Consider the following 18,233-nt stretch of genomic DNA (forward strand, 5'->3'; position numbering starts at 1 on the left):
AACCATCATGCCTTGTCCTATCGCTACAGGCCCTGCTAAAAAGTTTGTCCCCATCTTTCTTATAGTCCCCCTTCAAGTACTGGAAGTCTGCTATAACATCTCCCCGCAGCCTTCTCTTCTCCAGGCTGAACAACCCCAACTCTCTCAGCCTGTCCTCATAGGAGAGGTGTTCCAGGCCTCAGATCATTTTCGTGGCCCTTCTCTGCACCCACTCCAACAGTTGCATGTCCTTCTTGAGCTGAGGGCTCCAGAGCTGGACACAGTACTCCAGGTGGGACCTTTTTGTGTCATTGTGAAACTTCCTGCACCAAAGTCAAAACAAATCTAGTAGTAATTAAGCCTCGCCAACTGGCCAAAGAATTTGTTACTCCTCTAAGTTTGCTGCTACACTAAGTGGAAGCAATAGCCTAGGTGAGCCAGCTCATGTGTTATTTGTTGCAAGGCAGCATAAACAGCAGACAATAATACTAATTTCTTGCTACTGCATTCAGATTCAATATAAATGAGGAAAACAAAATTAATGGATTTGAGTTTATGGTGGGTTTCCATTAAGGGCTTGTGTTCTAGCTGCCAACACGTCTGCATTTCCTAGGAATGAATAGGTTTAACCACAGCGTACTTGTTGTTTGCATAAAATAACTAAGCTGTGTAAAAAGTTTTGTAAAAGCATTCAAACAACGGGAAAATCCCCAGTTCCCTCTTCTCGCTTTCAGCACAGTGCTATATATCCCCTTGTGCTTGATCTTAAGTTGATGTTTAATTTTCAGATTGTGATATAGGATATATTTATGGTCTCATAGTACAAGGAGTTAGAGAAACAAGACTTTGGAAAGGGAAAACTTCGTCAAAACACAGATTCACATGTTGCAAGCTGTGACAAAAGATAGCCGTAGTACAACGAAGCAGTTACGCGCCTTCTAGAATGGCACAGAGGATGAAAAGGCAAACCAACTGGTTGTCCATATTTCTGAATTATTTTGCTGTCATGCATTCATTTCACACAAGTACTTTGTGGGGGATGGAGGATGGGTTAGTAAGAAGGAAGAACAGCTTTAACAGTGGAATTTGTTGACCCAGCACAACAATATAGCCCTGGGAGGGACTTCAGGAGATCACTTGCACCAAAGCTGGAAGACAATCTGACTCTTGACATGGTTAAAAAAACCCTGTTAAGAGTCCTTCAGTTGTGGCAACATCACACCATTCCCATGTCACCTAGTCCTTTACTATCTTAAGGTAATGTTTTTTTTCTTAATAGCTCACCTGAACTGTGCTGCATTTTGAGCCCATTGTTTCTTTCCCCAGTTTATTAGGACATGAAAAAGAAACTGTTTCTTTCAGACATGGATCTACAGTCTACCAAAGGACAGAGGCCTGTGCAAGACACCTCTACGTAGTTTGATAGGGTGTGAAGGCTGAGAAGCTTTAAAATAGTCAGCTCCTCCAGTACTTAAAGATGCATGCTTTGAACAAATAACAGTAACAGTCAGAGCTAGACCATATACTTAGCATTAAGGCAAAGCAATTTAAAAAGTATTAAAATATTTAATGACAGGCATGCATAACTATCAGCAGGAAAAACAGCATACCAACGGGGAAGAAACCTGTCAAATACATGTAACAAGTAAAGGTGACTCAGCCTAGCTGGACTTAGTCTTGACAATACGATCACCAGTATGTTATTGTGCTTTCGACTACTGTACATATTTAGTAAAAGAACCTAAGCAATGAATTCAGTCTTTAATAGCGTCTGAGTGAATGAAAGATGATTGATAGGTGGCAGAGGCAGAGACACAAACAGTCAAAATTAATATGGATTGGTGTGTGATTGACTGTGCAAAGTGCTAAATTGAATGGAGATCCTTTGCCAACAGGGGAGGTTCACCAACATTTTCCTTTCTGTTTAGAGACTATATAGTATATATTCTGTACAAAGACTGAAAAGCCTTGCCTTACCTTGCTTCGCTCTTCCTTGTCAAGGCCTTTCTGTTTATGTAGATAGCATACACACACTATCTATAGAGAGAATACACAGTGTGTACTCAATACAGAAAGAAAAGCCCTGCCTCAGCTCACCCTGCCTCACTGGAGCTTTTCCGTTTGTGTATAGAACAATTAAGAGGTAAAGTTGTCACCTCACCTCACCTCATGAGGCCATTCTTGCCCCGTGCAGAGCAGACTCATTACCTCTGTGTGTTCCAGGGTACATATATTCCTAAGGTACAGATGGCACGTATTACCTACATAGACAAAGAAGCCTCAGCTAGGCAACAGGAGGGGAGGCGTACGTGTGCCCTCACCCCCCGCCCCAGGCCGCTCCGCCCGCATCCACAGGGTTACAGCCGGGGCACGCAGCCCCCGTCCCCACGGAGTAAACAGCCGGGCCGGGCCGGGCCGCTTCTCCCTGCCGTCCCGGCCGTCCCGCGCACGGCGCTGGGCAGGACCGCGCCCCCCCGGCGTGCGGGAAGCGAGGCCTGGGCGGGCGGCGGGAAACGGGCGGCGGGGGCCTCGGCCTCCCCCGCGGCGGGCGGGGCGGGGAGGCGCCGCCAGGGGGCGCTGTGGGCGGCGGCGCTAATAGCGGCAGGGCGGCGGCGCTCGGGCCCGCCTGCGCGCTCTCTCCTGCCCTCCCCGCTCCCGTGGGGCGGCCTCGGCCTCGGCCTCCTGCCCGGTGGCGACTCTCGGCGCTGCGGTCGAGGGCGGAGAAGAAGGAGGAGGAAGGGGAGCGAGCCGGAGCGAGGGAGCGCTGAGAGAAACCATGTCTGCGCCCGCCGGGCTGCCGCCGCGGCCCGCCGGTTCCGCCACCGCTGTTTACCCGGGCGGGCCCGGAGCCTCCCGGGAGGCCGCGGCCCCTCCGAGCGGCGCTCCGCGCTACCAGAACGGTGAGGGGCCGGCGGCCTGCGCGGGGCCTAGCGCTGGCGGCGGCGGCGGCGGGGAGAGGCCGCCCGCGGGGTCGCCGGGGCGGGTTACGGTGTTCTCCTGCAGGGGGTGCGGGGCGGCCGCTCCGCGGGCGCCGGGGACCCGGGGGGTCGGCGGGGGGTCGGAGTTCACTTTGAAGAAGCAGCTTGAGCCGGCGTGGCGGAGGGAGGGAAGGGAAGGGGTCCCCGCTTCTCCCCCCGGCGGTGTGGAGCCGGCGGGTGCAGTGGCGCTTGCTCCGCGGCGCCTCGGGAACGCTCTGGAGGCCTCGGCACCTCCAGGCCCCGGCCCTGGCAGCCGTGCGTGAGCACGGGCAGAAAACCACGGGTTGTAGGTGAGAGTAGTTTATAACTTGGTTCATAACCGCTTACGAACTTAAAAGCGGTGGTTTGGCAGGCGTTCGCGCAACTGGGTCTTGGGTTTTGAGTTGAGTAAACAAGATTGGAGCAGTGAAATGTGGGTCACTGAAAAACAAAGCTAAAATAGTTCAAAGTCACCAAATAGTGACTTGCTTTTCAGATGGAGAGGTGTTGAGACTAACTGTACTATGAACTAAAATAATGAGTGTGCAGCTCCCCCTTTTTAAAGTGGTGCGCTATAAAATCAGTCCTCTATTAATACACCTCGTTAACTTTTCAGAATGCCTGTATGATCTTCATCCCCGGTTAATGATGGTTTGGTGTCTAAATTGGGCCTCTTGCTTGCAGAGTTCTAGCTCCTACTGTTAAACCCTTTATTTTGTAGTCAGGCTATTTTGTCCACAGGCATTTTTTTCTGCACGGATCGGTATGCAGGGTAACGACCTACAAAATTTTTTACGCATGAATATTTCTCGTGTCCAAAGGAGTATTTAGGCGATAAGCACTTATGTGCCTATGAAGTAGGTTTTGAGTCTGTTTGCAGACAATGCAAAGGTCACTGAAGTGAATGAAAAGGAAGGCAGTTAAATGCTAGATTTTAGGGAGATACTAATGCCTCAGATGTGTCCAAACTTTAGTATTATAATGCTGAGTTTTGTCGAAATTATTCAGAAAATGCCAGCTTATGTGGCTTTTAATAAAAAACGCGTCATTATCAGGGCACAACTACTACAGCATCAATAACCTGGAAGTTAAAACTATACATCATATGCTCTCCTTGTGTTTTTAACTGAATGAAACAGTAATTTTAAAGAGCTAGCATTATGGTTTGTTATTTTAATTAATTAACTCCATGTTGCTGCTAATAGTCTTAAAATCAGCTTGTTTAAACCCCTGTAGTAGACGGCTTATTTTCTGGAAAACACTTTTTCATTAATTCTGAGAAATTTATACATTGTTCAGTAATAGTCTGGAATTTTTATTGTATAACTTGCTAACCACTCAATTTAACGCTAGCTTCTGTGTTCCTTAAGATATCTTAGAGATGTGTATTTGATGATTCATAGGCAAGAACTCTGAATTTGTCATTTTGTGTCATTTAGCAATAGCATTCCAGAATTTTTAGATTAGTGTATCTATCTTCTTTTAGTACTAATCTTCTGAAGGTATAACACAGGATTTGAGACTTCTTTTTTTAAAATTATAATAGGAGGGGGAGTAGAAGGGAATAGTAACCGAAAAAGGCTGTACTGGAAATTCCTGTTCTGTCTGATAGAAACTAAATTTCACAAAGATTGTCATTGCTTTTGAAATTTAATTTTACGCCAGTATAATGGAGTTTAAATGTAAGATACTTAATACAGCTATTTCTATATTTCAAGTAAAACCTCGAAGTTACTGGGATCTGATGAAAGGGAGGCTGTTTTTTGCAGAAAGCAAGCAACCTGTTGTTGCACATACAGTGATATTAAAAAGAATGTTCAGCTTTGTTTTTAATAAGTTTTGCCAAGTCCGATGACCAAGTCCATTCGAGACCCTTGGAAATTTTGGTTTTAGTATAATTTAGGGTTGGTTTTTTGTGGTGTTTGGTTGGTTTTATTTTGCAGGGGGTGGGATGGTGGTGTGGTGTGTGTTCTGGTTTGGTTTTTTGTTTTTGAAATTAACCTCTTGTTTGGATTTTTTTTCTTTTCTCTTACAGTGCTCTTAGTTAGATCCTATAATTAAGTTTTTAAAATAAAAAAGTAGTGCCGTTGTTTAGGGTGAAGTCTGGGACTTCAAAATACAATTCTTCTGAGTAAAGTCTTGCAAGTTCAAGAAGCTTTTATTGTCGTAGTCTTGCAGGTGGCTTTGTATCTAAGTGGAAAATGACCTGTTTCCTAATTTCAGCATAATAAAATGTTGCTTGTTGTATCACTACTAAAAGATGGTGTATTTTTCCAGTAGCAGTGGAGGACTTAAGTGTTAACAATTTAATGTATTGAAATGTAATGCTGAGAGGATAATTGTATTTAATCCCAATGGCTCTCCAGAAGATTTTTGTCTAGTGTTGTCTACAACTGGTTTGTAAGATTGCATTTGGTATCTCTACTAGTATTTTGGGACTGTAATTTTTATTATTATGTTGTTTAGCCTTGTTTTCCATCCTTCCTCAGACTTTGGATCTTCTGGATGGTTTCGTTAAATTTTATAAAGATAGAGGTCTGAAAGATACGAAATCCCTGAGTATTTTGTGAAAATGGGAAGCTGGGTGAATGAAGGAACTAGCCATTAACTCCATGACTGAGCTGGAGCTCAGCATTGGCTGAGCCATAGTGCGGCGCTTTTTTTTTTGTGGTGACTTTCCCCCCAAAAAATTGATAAGGCTTTTGGGGTTCACCTGTTAATGTCTGTGTAGTTATAAGTTATAACATTATAAAGTATTAATTTGTCTGTAGAAGGAAAGATTCACTGCTTTCATTATAGGATGGTGTTTAGCAGTACACCTCCTGTGTGCAGCTAAGGCTTTCAACCCCTCTTGTGGAATCTTTGAGAGATTTAACGGGTGTTTTGGGAGGAAGGTAGAATACTTGAGACATCAGGGCAGATTGTGCAATTAAGCAGATTTCAAAAAGACACTGAAGATGTACCCAGATTTCCAGTGTTGAAAGCTGTCCAATTATCTAGTCATCATTAGTAGCTTCAGTTGCTAATTGCAGTATAAAAATTACTTTCTATTCACGTTCTTTAAAATCAAATGGCCAGAAAACTGACTTCAGATACAGGGATAATCTTTCATCTATAACTGTAAAATTTGCTTTTAAAGGACCAAGAGTTTGAAATAAAAAATCTGATTTTTTTCAGATGTCAGGTGTGTCTTAATGAGGTCTGTATGGGATTTATACTCTGTGTGCTTATGTATAGTTTTAAATTTATAGATGTTTCTACTTAAAAATGTGAATAAGGATGACTCAGGCATTCTATAATGTAGAGATTGAGATCTTGTACTGGTAATTTAATCTGTCTTTATTTATGGTGTGTGTTTTTAAACCTGAGCTAGATACTGTAAGACTTTGCAGTAGATGATTTGATATGCAACCTTTTATTTAGAAGTCAGGTGCTCCTAAATTGGTTTCTAAATTATACCTGCTCAGTTAGTTTATTCCGCATATTTTAGTAGAACAAATGCACAGACTCTTCAGAGAAAAAAATCTTTTCTTGCCATCTTAAATGACATAACTGCTTAAAGCAATAAATCTTGACAGACCTATGTTATCGGTGTGTTTTTGAGTTTGCTCTTTCAGACTTTAAAAAAGCAGGTCAAAAGTCTGCCGGAGTACATGTAGCTGTTAGTGACTTGCTAACTTGCTAAATTTTGCTAACTCAAAATTATTTTCCTTTAAAGGAGAATAAACTACAGAGCTCTATGAAGCAACTCCCTCTTTTTCAAGAAAAACAGTGAATCAGAAGCATGGTTGCATACTCTCCTTGAAACTCGGGATGCTCTTTATGCTTTCTCCCAAAGTGCCTTTCTTGTCTTTTGACCCAGCAGTGCAAGTTGTTAATTTTTCAGCTCCTTTCTCTTCTGCTCAACTTCCTGCATTGTCAGTTATGAAAGGGTGTTCTTAATTTTATCAGAAAGCAATTTTGGACAGTATGCTCCTTGCTTACAGGGTGCTGTTACAAATTCATTATTAAAATTGCCTTGCAAGTTAATCGTAGAACATCTGGGTGTTATTTGGAGAACAGTGACTTCTCAGAATTTCAAGACAAAAGTATTACTTATATTTTGTAATCATAGTAAATATAAGGGGTTGGGGGGAATCAACAGTTCATTATTGTCACAGCTGCTGTTTAACTTGCAAGTGGCCCAGTGCTGTGCTTGTGTTTATTCACTGAGAGCTGGGGAATAACACCATAGTCATTCAGCATGACAGAAGCAGTAGGGTGTGGTAATTTTAAAAGGGAAGTTATCCAGGGAAATGCATTTGTGGTTCACTATGAAATAAAAATAGGGTTCCAGAAAAGAACTTGAGGGAGACCCTTCAGATTTACCATTGGTCAGCGGGCATTGAAAAAACAGCTTGGACATAGTTAACATTCTATCTCTAGCAAAGAAGTACTTGTTTGACCCTTGCTGGACCTGTATGTAATTAACCTCTAATGTTACAGAGCCAGTTGCAGTGACAGCAGAGGTCAATTTCTCTGATACTGACTTCAGGTGTAAGAGATGTTGGTATCGGGCAGTAAACAGAAATGAAGTGCCTTGTCAGATACTCTATAGTTTCATAAAAATGCCAGTTTTCATGAAAACATAGTACGAAAGGACATAGAACACAAAAAATGCACTCGATCTTTGCCACTGTATTGAGAATTTATAAAGAGTACCTACATTTTTATATATTGATATATTGGTTTGACTGCAGCTTTTAATGTTCCATATTCAGTCAGTTTCTTTAAGGCATTATGTTTTATTCAGACACTTAGAAACATCAGTTTGGTGCTTACTGTTGCTCATTATTTGTTTAAATATTAATCTCCTAAAAACTTAAATATTCCAGCTACAAATGTGAGGCATACAATCCTGGCATGGCTACCTCTTTTGATAATTGAAGCAATCAGTTTTCCTGTTACTTCTCTGTGTGTTTGCAAATTACTTCAAATGTTGTATTTTGCATGCATTACACTTGGCTTGCTCTCTTTCTGCTGATGGAAATTGACCTCAAAAACAGTGACAGAAAACAAGAAGAAACTGGTTGGGTGTTAGTTAAAGTACAGAATCTATTGGCACCACTAGCAGGTGCACCTTCAATACATGTGAAAACTTCTCTTTGTTTCAGGTCCTGTGCAGAGTCGGATGCAGTTCCCCTCTGGCTACAGCTCGCATCCTCCAAACTATAGTGCGCCCTCAGGACACTATTCCCAAGTGCCCAATAAAGCTGCTGCTTCACATTTGGATAATCAGTATAGAGCCAATTACTACCCTACTTACTATTCAGCACCAGCACAAAATGTTATGACACCTTCTGTGGGTACCAATATATTGAATACACAGGAATCCCAGCAGCTGTACAACAAAACTCCTCCCCGTGCAGTGGGGTCAGCTGAAGGACCTGTTCAAGGAGCAATATCATCTGCATCCTACTTGCATACGAGTGCTCAGCAGTCATATTTGGCATTTGGTAATCACTACAGTACTTCTGTCAGCTCATCAGTTGCATCTCAGGGATTTCCCCCCAGTTCTGATCACTACACCATGCCCTTGGTTTCTAGTGCCATGTATCATAATGTTTCCTATCCTGCGGCTGCTGGCAGTGTCTATGGGCACGCATTTACCTCTCAGAGCCAACCTGCTGTTGGACAGTTCAAAGAGACAAATACGTTTTCTAGCCAGAGTACATCAGTACCTCATTCACTTCAACAGCATGTTCCCGTGGGATATAATTCAACATTATCAACTACTTCGTCTGCTCAGTCTGTTCAAGACAACCTCAGCAGGAATCTCTCTGCATCGGTTGCTAAAGTAAACAACGAAATAAACACAGGTATGGTATTATTTGAAGGTTAGTGAACTTCCAGATGTGTCTGGGAAACATCCAAACTCATGCGCTTTTGATGGTTTGTACTTGTTCACTATGTGAAATTCTGTACTGTAATTTTGAATTCTGTCTTTATTCTTTCTTGAAGCTGTTCTCATTTGATTACCACAGTCCTCACAATAGCAGCTAATCGTATCATTGACAAGTTTCTGTTAAGAGATACAGAAAAAGACACTCTTTGGGGGATGGTTTTAGTTAATGGGGTTTGTTTCATGTAAGTGGCTTCGGAAGGGAATTTTTTCATGCAGTTTTGAAGGAATGTATAATTTCTGAAATATGTCTATTAATCACAAATGTGCTTTTTTCCTTTTCTGGCTGGAGAATTTTTTTAACTCATGTTCTATATTGATTCTTTAAATTTTACCTAAGTGAATGTGCTTGCACTCTTTTTCTTCAGAAAGTTCAGAAAAAGTAGAAGCCTACCTGGGTTTGGAGGCAGTTGGGGTTTTTGTAATTAATATTTTTGGTAAGCATTTGAATGAGAGCAATTTTGGTGGTTTTACCTGATTTTATTTTTTTTGGTAAGCAACAGCTTGGTGTTTTCAGTATGTATGCAGCTATAGAGGATGAAATTGGGAAGGTGCCAGCTGAAGACAAGTATACTCAGTCTTTTCTAGTAGCTGCAGCTTCTGCTTCATGGGGAGACTAAGTACAAGTTCGTAGGGTAGGCAATACTTTTGGTAGGAAGAATGAAAGAGATTAGAGATGTGGGAGTGCCTCCACATTGAAATATTTTGCTCTCCCTCTGAGAACGCAAGAGCATGTGCAAGAAAATTCTGATTTTCTTTCTATACTGATAATTTTCTGATTTCCTGCAGTTTTGACTTGTAAGCTGTGCAAGACTAATGGTTTTCTTTTTTCTGATGAGGCAGACATTAGAGAACTGTAGAATGCTTTTGTTTTTATGCCAGATATGTCAGATTATAGTTTAACATTGGAATTATTTTAGGACTCCTTGTAGCGGGGGTCTTCTAAGACCAAAGGCTTATGAGAAAACATGGTTTTAATGATAGTAAAGCTTTGCCTGGGAAAAACAGGTAAGCTTAAATCAAGCTCATTCAATCCATACCAAGGATGAATTTAGTTTTAGTATTGCTGTTTCCCTCCGCGCCCCCCCCCCCCCCCCCCCCCCCCGACTAGGATGTAGAGTGTCACCCTTCAGCTCAGCTTCAGTAGTTTAAATATTAGTAGATTTTAATTCTATTTCTTATGATATTCTTAAATATTTAAAAAACATGAAACAAAATTCTGTTTAAAAGAAAAATAGGAAGCTCCTTAAAAAGCTTCTGAAGTTAATGGCATTTCAAGGCTGAGTGTAAAAGTTAATTCTTTCAAGGACTAAAGGTTTAAAACTCTGTCCAAAAAAAATTGAATCTGAGTGCAGAATCTACAGCTGGCCTTGACAGTGTACAGGTATCACTCCAGAATAGTAAGATTTGCAGTAGTCATATGAAAAGGACTTACTGTTTGTTCATACTTAGTGTTCGATTTACAGAAGTTTTTAATTTAAATGTCAGTTAATTTTATTTCCTTTGAGGGTGTTTTGAAATATATTTTTTGTTCATAACTATTTTTATAAGGAACAGCTGTTTTAAAGTTGAAATAATGGAGCTGACCAGACTGTGAAGAGCAATATGAGCAATGGATAGTCTTTTTTCTGAACCATTCAGGGCTCTTCTTAAGGGAGTGATTGAGTTAATACATGGCCTCAAGAAAAACTAGTAATATTATGCTTGAATTTCAAAGAGCTGATGACAGAACTGGCTGTGGTAGTGGTGTGTAATAGGTACACACTTTGCAGTTACAAAAATAAACACAGATCCACTGTCTGTAACACTTCAGTAATATTGCAGTACTTGGTTTGTTTGCTGGACTGCAGGCATAATTACTTAAACCACATTCAAACTCTTTCTAAGCCTGTAGAGCTGGGACAAGCATGCCCTGTGCTTCCTTGCACAGTGGGCTGGATTGTGGAACTGATTTTTCTGGAGAAGAACTTGTTTCTCTTCTCTGTTGAGACCCTGGTGAGTGAATCCTGGTTCAACTCAGCATACAAATGATTCTGTACTTACTGACTCGGAAAAAGCAAATAAAGGTAGCAATCAGTAGCCAGGCTGCAGTAAGAGCCAGGCTGTTTTATTACTAAATTCTAAAGACTTGCGCCATCTTTGAAGTCTGGGGCTAAACAAACTGCCTCCAATACCATCCGACTTTTTTTTAGTCTAGAATTCAACACCTTTGACTAAAATATTGTTTATATAGAAGGCTGCCATGTTTTTAATAAAATGTGTGGTTTTAAACAGGATTTACTCAAGAAACATAGACTAGCATAAGCTTTTCAGAAATTTGACTTCTGGATTGTTTTCTACTTGCATCCGAAAAGTTCTAAGCATTGGGCTCAAAATTAGATTTTTAAATGAACTGATTTGTGTAGGGGCTTGGAAAGCCCCCAGAATTCTGCATCTATTAAGGTCAAGCCCCTGAGCTGCTGTTTGTCATATAATGAGGATATACGTTTGTCATGTAACAGATCTTTTTCTGAAACTTTGGCAGCCACTGTCTGAAATCTCTGAAGTATTTTCAGCGAAGCTTGCTGAAATGTCACTAGAAGAAAAAAAGAAATTTATTTTGAGGCAACTTTTATTGGAAGTTGAACTGTTTTGTTGAATAGCGGCCAGTGAGAATAATTTTCTTTGCCTTAAGAAGTATAAACAAAGTAGAATACAAATATTTAATTTGAGATTTTTCTGCTTGCTGTTTTAAACTAGTTTCATCTATCACAAATGCCCTCCTGTAGTTTTAAATCCTGTATTTCAGCAGAACAGTGTTGATATAAATCTATGTAGAAGCAGTGTTATGCTATGTAAATAATACACTATTATTTAGCCTTTTTTCTTTCTAGGGCAGTAGCTTTCCTTAATGAAACACATTTATTACACCTTATTTCAACTGAAATTGGTGCACACTCATTTTTCTTGGTGCTTTCCAGTCAGTGTGGTTGCCAACCAGGATGCCCAGATTTTACTAGACTCCCCTCTGTCTCCCTGAGGAGAGGGAGATAGAGAACTCCCTCTGCAGGTATATGGTCTCTGTTTCTTTGCTTCCTGGATCTTGCCAACTGTCCTGTAATCCTAGGCACTCTGCTTGAGCAGGAGACGCTTTTAATTTCTTTCTCATGCACATACTTCCCCTTTATGTCAGATCAGGATCTAAAGTCCTTGCTGCCCCAGTTCTGAAGGAATGTAGGCTATAATCCTGTAAATCTGCTAATATAGGTGTGGTTGGAAAAAGGGGAAGGACTACATCAGAGATACAGAAAGTCAGGAAGATAAGATTCTGTTGAAAACCAAGCCGTGGGGAAATGGTAAAACTCTCAGTAGAAATTCCATGTTATGTTGCAGGGGGAGGAGGGGAGGCAGGAAATGAAGATTGCAGGTGTAGCAACTCAAAAGGGATAGCTCTTCCATCTCTTCTGAAAACTTGAAGGTGCTGTGATGATGCACTTTTTAATTGCTACCTGTAGATCTCAAGTTGGAAATTAAACAAACACTTTAAGTGATAGTGTATAGGAAAAATTATTAATTACACTGGTAATTTGCACAGGTCTGCAAATTCTTTCTGTAACATACCTTTTAACTGTAGATCTTTATTGGTACATGGCTTTTGTATCCAAGTGGTATACTTGGCTGTTTTTAGTGCAAGAGATGTTCATCGTTGAAAGGCACGAGGGAAAACTTCGGTGCGCATTAAAGGTGAGAGGAGCAAACGGTGAAAAACAGAAAATACTGTGCCACTGACATTGGGTTTTGTATTTATTGTAGCCTGACAAAGCTCTTGGCTTCTCATGACATTGGTTGGTGGGAATGTTGTATGGCCTGATTGGGCTTGTTCTGGGAAAGCTCATGGGAAACTTGTACTCTAAACTGGTGTTCAGTCCAGTTTTGTCTTGAGCTAAAATACGCCATCCTAAATTGATCAGTACTTATATGATCGGGTGCAATATTCTTATTGTCCAGAGGAAAAAAATTGGTAACCTAATTACCATAACCGTAGATTGCCTCATGTGATGATAGTTACTAATGATGTATTTTTAAAGATTAACTTTGTCCAAGTGTTTCCGTTGGTTTTAGTTACTAATGGCTAGCAAACTTTTCAGAGTCACCAAATGAAGTTTAACGTGATTTTGTAGGTTGGATTTTTGTATAAAGAGTTACGTTATTATTATTTTTTCTTGCTTGGAGTTTAAAAATGTTTTCTTACAACACATGTAAAGGATCCACATAATTTTGAAGGATATTTTGGATAACGTTTGTTTGAAAATAGTTACTAGTACTTGGCAGGAAGGTATTACATCTTCAGCTAATCCGGGTGTAAATTGGTTTTGGCTTTGGACATGTGATACTGTCATTATAGCATTTAGCATGCTCTACAGCAGCGCTTGATGCTGCGGGCATTGCTGTATTGGCTTGAAATGTGGAAAATACTATAACCGCATAAACAACACTCTCCGCTACAAAACCTAGGTAAGCGCACTAACATTGCAAAGAATTTCCCTTGTTGTCTTTCGTATCTTACTTGAGGAAGCTGTGTAGCTACCTAACAAGAACATTTCTGCTGAGAGGTGCTGATGGTTCTGTGGGGAGTCTACAAGACACAATGTATGGAAGCAGAGGTTATAGCAAGTACATTTCAATAGAAAATGCTGTGTGTATGTACTTTGGAGAAATACATATTTTAATTTTTCTTTTCAAAACACTTGCAAAAAAGCAGGATGTATGCTCAATATTTTATTATGCAGTTCTCAAATATGAATTCAATTAAGGTAATGAAAATGTATGCTGTTAAATTTGATGGTAAATTAGGTAAACAGAAGGATCATTTTAAGCTGCCCCTTCTTCTAACCCCTCTAAAAGAAGCCTAAACTTTCCCATAAAGTTCTTTCAGATATCAGCCCCATTATTTAAGGAAGAGTCAGGGACTGTATGAACTACACCACTATATGTGCAGAGGAAGCAAAGTTAATATTACTTTGCACCCTCTAGTGAATTCTGGGACTTAAATAAGTATTCTACAAATACAAACTGAATTTTCTTCTTGCTTAATTTGTGTGTGTTTTCTGAGTAGTATTGGTCAAACCATTTCCTTTCTGTTCTTATTTTTAACAGTTTGTTCTGTCAGGTTTTTTAAGAAAGAATCATAATATGAATTTCTTCAATTTATAAACAAAGAACAACCCCCTTAAAAGTTAAGGACAATCATTTCAATTAAGTTATCTGATAGAAAATTCAACTGGACTGTGTTAAATCTCTCAAAGCACTAATCTGACTTTTTAAAGCAGATTATCTCTAGTCCAGATGTTTAAAACACATCAGAAGTTTTGCAGAATGCTCAGGGTTGATGGAAACAGATTGCTTGGAATATGGGGCTCATAACTGGGTACCAAAATTGCAGAGTAGCTCAGAATACTGGTTTACTACGCAGCTGACTTTAATGTTTCCTGCCTGTGGGAGGAACGTTGAGAGGGAGTTATCGCACATGGATTGTGTTCCTGCATCTAGGAGGAGGAGCCTGGAAAGCAGGGAGTTGTAGGGATGGATCAAAAATGTATCAATGTAACTTCTGATGAAGCTTGGTCTTACTACATCATACTTTCGTTTTTGCTGTTAGTTGTTGGAGCAATTTGTTCATTTTAATGGACTTTTAACATTATAGGTATTTAATGTAAAAAAAAAAAACCAACTTTGCCATATGTACTTGTTTGAAGCCATCTCTCTTTGAAGTACTTCATTGTTTTTGTAGTTACTGTGAAATCAAATATGATTGCTTGAATTGTGTAATTGTCTGTGCAAATACAAAGAAAGCGTTCCTGCTTTCTGCTGTTGTTTTCAGGTGGCATTGATTCTTCACAGCCCTTGCACTCTGTGAGCCAGAGCGTTCTGTTTACCAAGCCTGGGGCTGGAACATCTGCTCCCTCTGCTGCGATCTCGTCAGTCAGGACACCTGCTCGAAGCCTTTCTTCACAGCCACGATCTTCACCCTCTGTTTCACAGTCACCAGAGTCGGCCCTTAAGGAAGGTACTAAAAGGGAATGGGAAGTTAGAGTACAGACTTCTACTCTGTTCCACATGCACACAGGAATGCTGGAAGCTTTATTGCTGCTCTTCTGCATTTGAATGACTGGAGTACACCTCTTGCGTCTCATCAGGCTCTCTTAGTGTTCTTGTTTTGTACCACCTTGATTCTAACTTCTCTTAGCTCTTCTGTTTGATTTCCTTTGGCCATATGGCATCTTTGGCTTATTTGTCTTGTTGGCAGTCTTGTATGTCTCTTCAAAAAAGCCTGTCTTTCAGTTCCATTTTTCTTCTAAAAAGCTGCTCACTATTTTAACTTCTTGGAAGGATGTCTTAAAAGTAGCTTTTTTAATCAGTCTGTATGGAAAAATCAGGTGTAAAATAGCAATTTGTTAGTGCTAGCACTGGGAAACAGAGTGAGTTTGAGTATTAAATTCAAACTGATAGAATTGTTTTCTTATTCCCTTATTCCCTAGCTGTAAGCTCCCATGGAAAGCTGTTGCAGGGGTTCTTGAGGGAGAACAGAGGAGTTCTTGTATAAGCTCCTACCTATTATGTTGGTAGCCTCCTGACAAAGAATCGGTTGGGTCTTGAGCCTTCTTCAGCCCTGATGGTTTGACTTGCCTCTTGACTGTTACATATGTCTGTATTCCAAGTCTAATTTACTGCACTGGGGTTTTTTTGCTGTTTTCTCTTGGCAATTTGAGTTTTAAATTCTTACAGAAAAAGAACTCGCTGTGTGAGATGGAAGTAGGCATTAATTTTGTCCAGAATGACGTGATATGTCTAGTGTTCACAATAATTCTCAAAAGCGTGGTGTGTGACTGGCATAGTATGTTTTGTGTTCTTAAATTTCAAAGTCTTCTGATATAAATATCCAAATTCCTCATTTTCTTCCATTTCTTCGTGGAGTGGAGACAAGTAGTAACTTGTCTATGGATCAGCATTGTATATCTTACAGGCAAAAAGATAATTCTTCATTGCTATGAAGTCCTACGTACAGTGTACCATTTTTAAGCAAAATAAGTCAGTTTTTGGAACCATGCTTGGTTCTCGGACAGTATTATAGTTGATTTTGATACTGAGTAGGATTTGTGCTGTAGATGTGCTTGCTAGAGAAAACTCTTGCTTCATCTTCCAAAAAAATTGCATAACTGTTTCTAATGAGAGAAAGGCTTTTAGCTGTTTAACTGCGCTTGCCTTGATGTGCAGTAAATATGGTTGTGCAGTGATTCCTGTATAATGTGTGAACACTTGGTGAATTAAATACACATCACTGTGGTTGCTGTTGAACTCTTCATTAAATTAAAATATTTCCACATAAGTGAAGGTTAATGCCATATGTAGCCAAATGAGCACACCTTAAAACCAACAACATACTGATGTCAGGAATATAAAGATGAGTCATCAGGAGTTTACGTTGATCTAGTTACATTTACATTGATATAATCAATAATGAATTCATCACGCACGTATGTGTTCTGTATTTCTATGTTTAGATTATGTTTTTATGAGCATTAGGAGACTTCAAACTCTTCGTTTCATTTGAGGAATCTGGAAAGCATAATGTACTCTTGCAATACCATTTTATCACATTTAATTGCTGATAACTTTATTTGTAGCAATTAAGCTACTGCAAAAATAGAATACATATTTGTCTGCGTTGTTAGAATTCCAAGTGTGTTTCTCATGCAGAGATTAAATGGACTGATTTTTTTCATATTATAGAGTAGCGCTGTATACGTGAAAGCACTCTGGAAAAACGGTTTGAACTAATTTTTAAAGTGGATTTCATTGTTTTAAGCTCCTGAGTGGGCATTCCTATACAGAATTAAAATTTTCTAATTACTTATTTGACTAAGTTCTAACAGGACAAAGAACTTAAAATGAATTAAAGTCTATTTAGTCTTATATAAATATCCATACAAATTTAATGCAGATAAATAATTTACCTGAGAACAGCATCCTAGAGATTAACTTTGAGAATGCATGTCCTGTCTGGATGCTATTTGTAGACTTCCTTTGGTTTTATGTTGATGAGAGGAGCTGATGAGTAAATGAAAATAACTTAAAGCAAAGAGTTTAAAGGTGGAGAAGAGGAGGGTTCATTTTGTAGGAACTACTTTGTAATATTAAGATCCTAATGCCATAGTAAATCCATTGAAAATATGAGGGTTATGGGTACAGAGCCAATTAAAGAACTTCAGGATATAGTTTATTTTTGCATATGGCTATTTAATTTTCATTTTTGGTGGGACCTCCATTATGAAACTTAAGCCACATAAAACATACACTTCACATTTTAAAGTCTTTCACGGAATGGGTGGTTGTACTTAAAATATCTAAATAGTTGGTTTTTTTATAGGCAAATGAGTTCTTAGCCCAGTTTATCCTTTTGTGTCCTCCCACCTACGTTTCTACATACCTGTAAAATATAGTGGGATAAAGCCTTAGAATGTGATGATATTATATTACAGGTACACGGGTAGCAGGGTTTAGAAATTTCCAGTACAAGAAATTTGTGACGATTTAAATTACATGGTTGCATTTCAAGCCAGTTGTATGAATAATCTCATTCAAAATAAAGAATGATTTTAAAGTAAGCTTTAGCAGTTTCAGGAGTGGGAGATTTTAACATTATTAACAATTCTGTAAAAGATGGTAGCAGAACTGAGCTGTCACAACTGAAATAATGAATAAGCATGTGGTGGCACTTAGAACTGTTGTCTTCAGCCACCTGTTTCTGCCCTTCATTTGTTTCTTCCCCTGTGCTGGCCTACCCGTGGCATTGGTGTGCTGTGAACCAGAATTGGAGGATTTTCCACCTGAGAATGACTTCTTAAACTTGGTTATTTTTCACCCAGATCAGCTCTCAGATTGGTTTTGTGGCTGGACAGTTGTGCTAGTACAACACAGGCGTAGCCTAAAGGCAGAACTTTGTAGTACTGCTGGCAATGAAAATAAAAAAATCTATTCGCTCGTAAGGCTGGTAAGAGTCAAGACAGCCCTGCCTCCAGAGGATTCATAGTGACATAGTTCATGATACCTAAACTTCTGTTTCACTAGCATAGTTTTTAAATCTCTTTTTCTCTATTCTTTCTGAACACGTGCATCCTTTATGTATGTGATGAGTGGCTGGAAAAGGGGGATTTTTTACAGTAGAAGTTTGTTTTTTCAAAAAAAACCCCCACATTCCGGAAGACTCCAAAGCAGCATTAGTAGAATGACTAATTCAGTCTTTGTCTCTTATTTGCCCATGCTTGGAATTTTTGCATTGGCATGCCCCTTCCAGGTAAATGTACTTTTTCTTCTCC

At 39.7% G+C, this 18,233-nt stretch overlaps 1 protein-coding gene across 3 annotated transcripts in view; it reads left to right on the forward strand.

Moving 5' to 3' along the window:
- The first annotated feature begins 2,605 nt into the window (after positions 1 to 2,605).
- Positions 2,606 to 18,233, forward strand: part of SEC24B (SEC24 homolog B, COPII coat complex component) — a 45,852-nt gene continuing 30,224 nt past the window's right edge. For 2 of the 3 annotated variants that reach the window (XM_064450095.1, XM_064450096.1), the window contains exons 1-3: positions 2,606 to 2,879; positions 8,090 to 8,794; positions 14,738 to 14,923. In XM_064450095.1, the coding sequence (XP_064306165.1) occupies positions 2,756 to 2,879; positions 8,090 to 8,794; positions 14,738 to 14,923 (1,015 nt within the window). In that variant the 5' untranslated portion in view covers positions 2,606 to 2,755. The remainder of the gene's footprint in view (positions 2,880 to 8,089; positions 8,795 to 14,737; positions 14,924 to 18,233) is intronic. The other variant, XM_064450097.1, reaches the window with a different exon arrangement.

This window comes from Phalacrocorax carbo, chromosome 4, assembly GCF_963921805.1.
Source record: "Phalacrocorax carbo chromosome 4, bPhaCar2.1, whole genome shotgun sequence".
Lineage (NCBI taxonomy): Eukaryota > Metazoa > Chordata > Aves > Suliformes > Phalacrocoracidae > Phalacrocorax > Phalacrocorax carbo.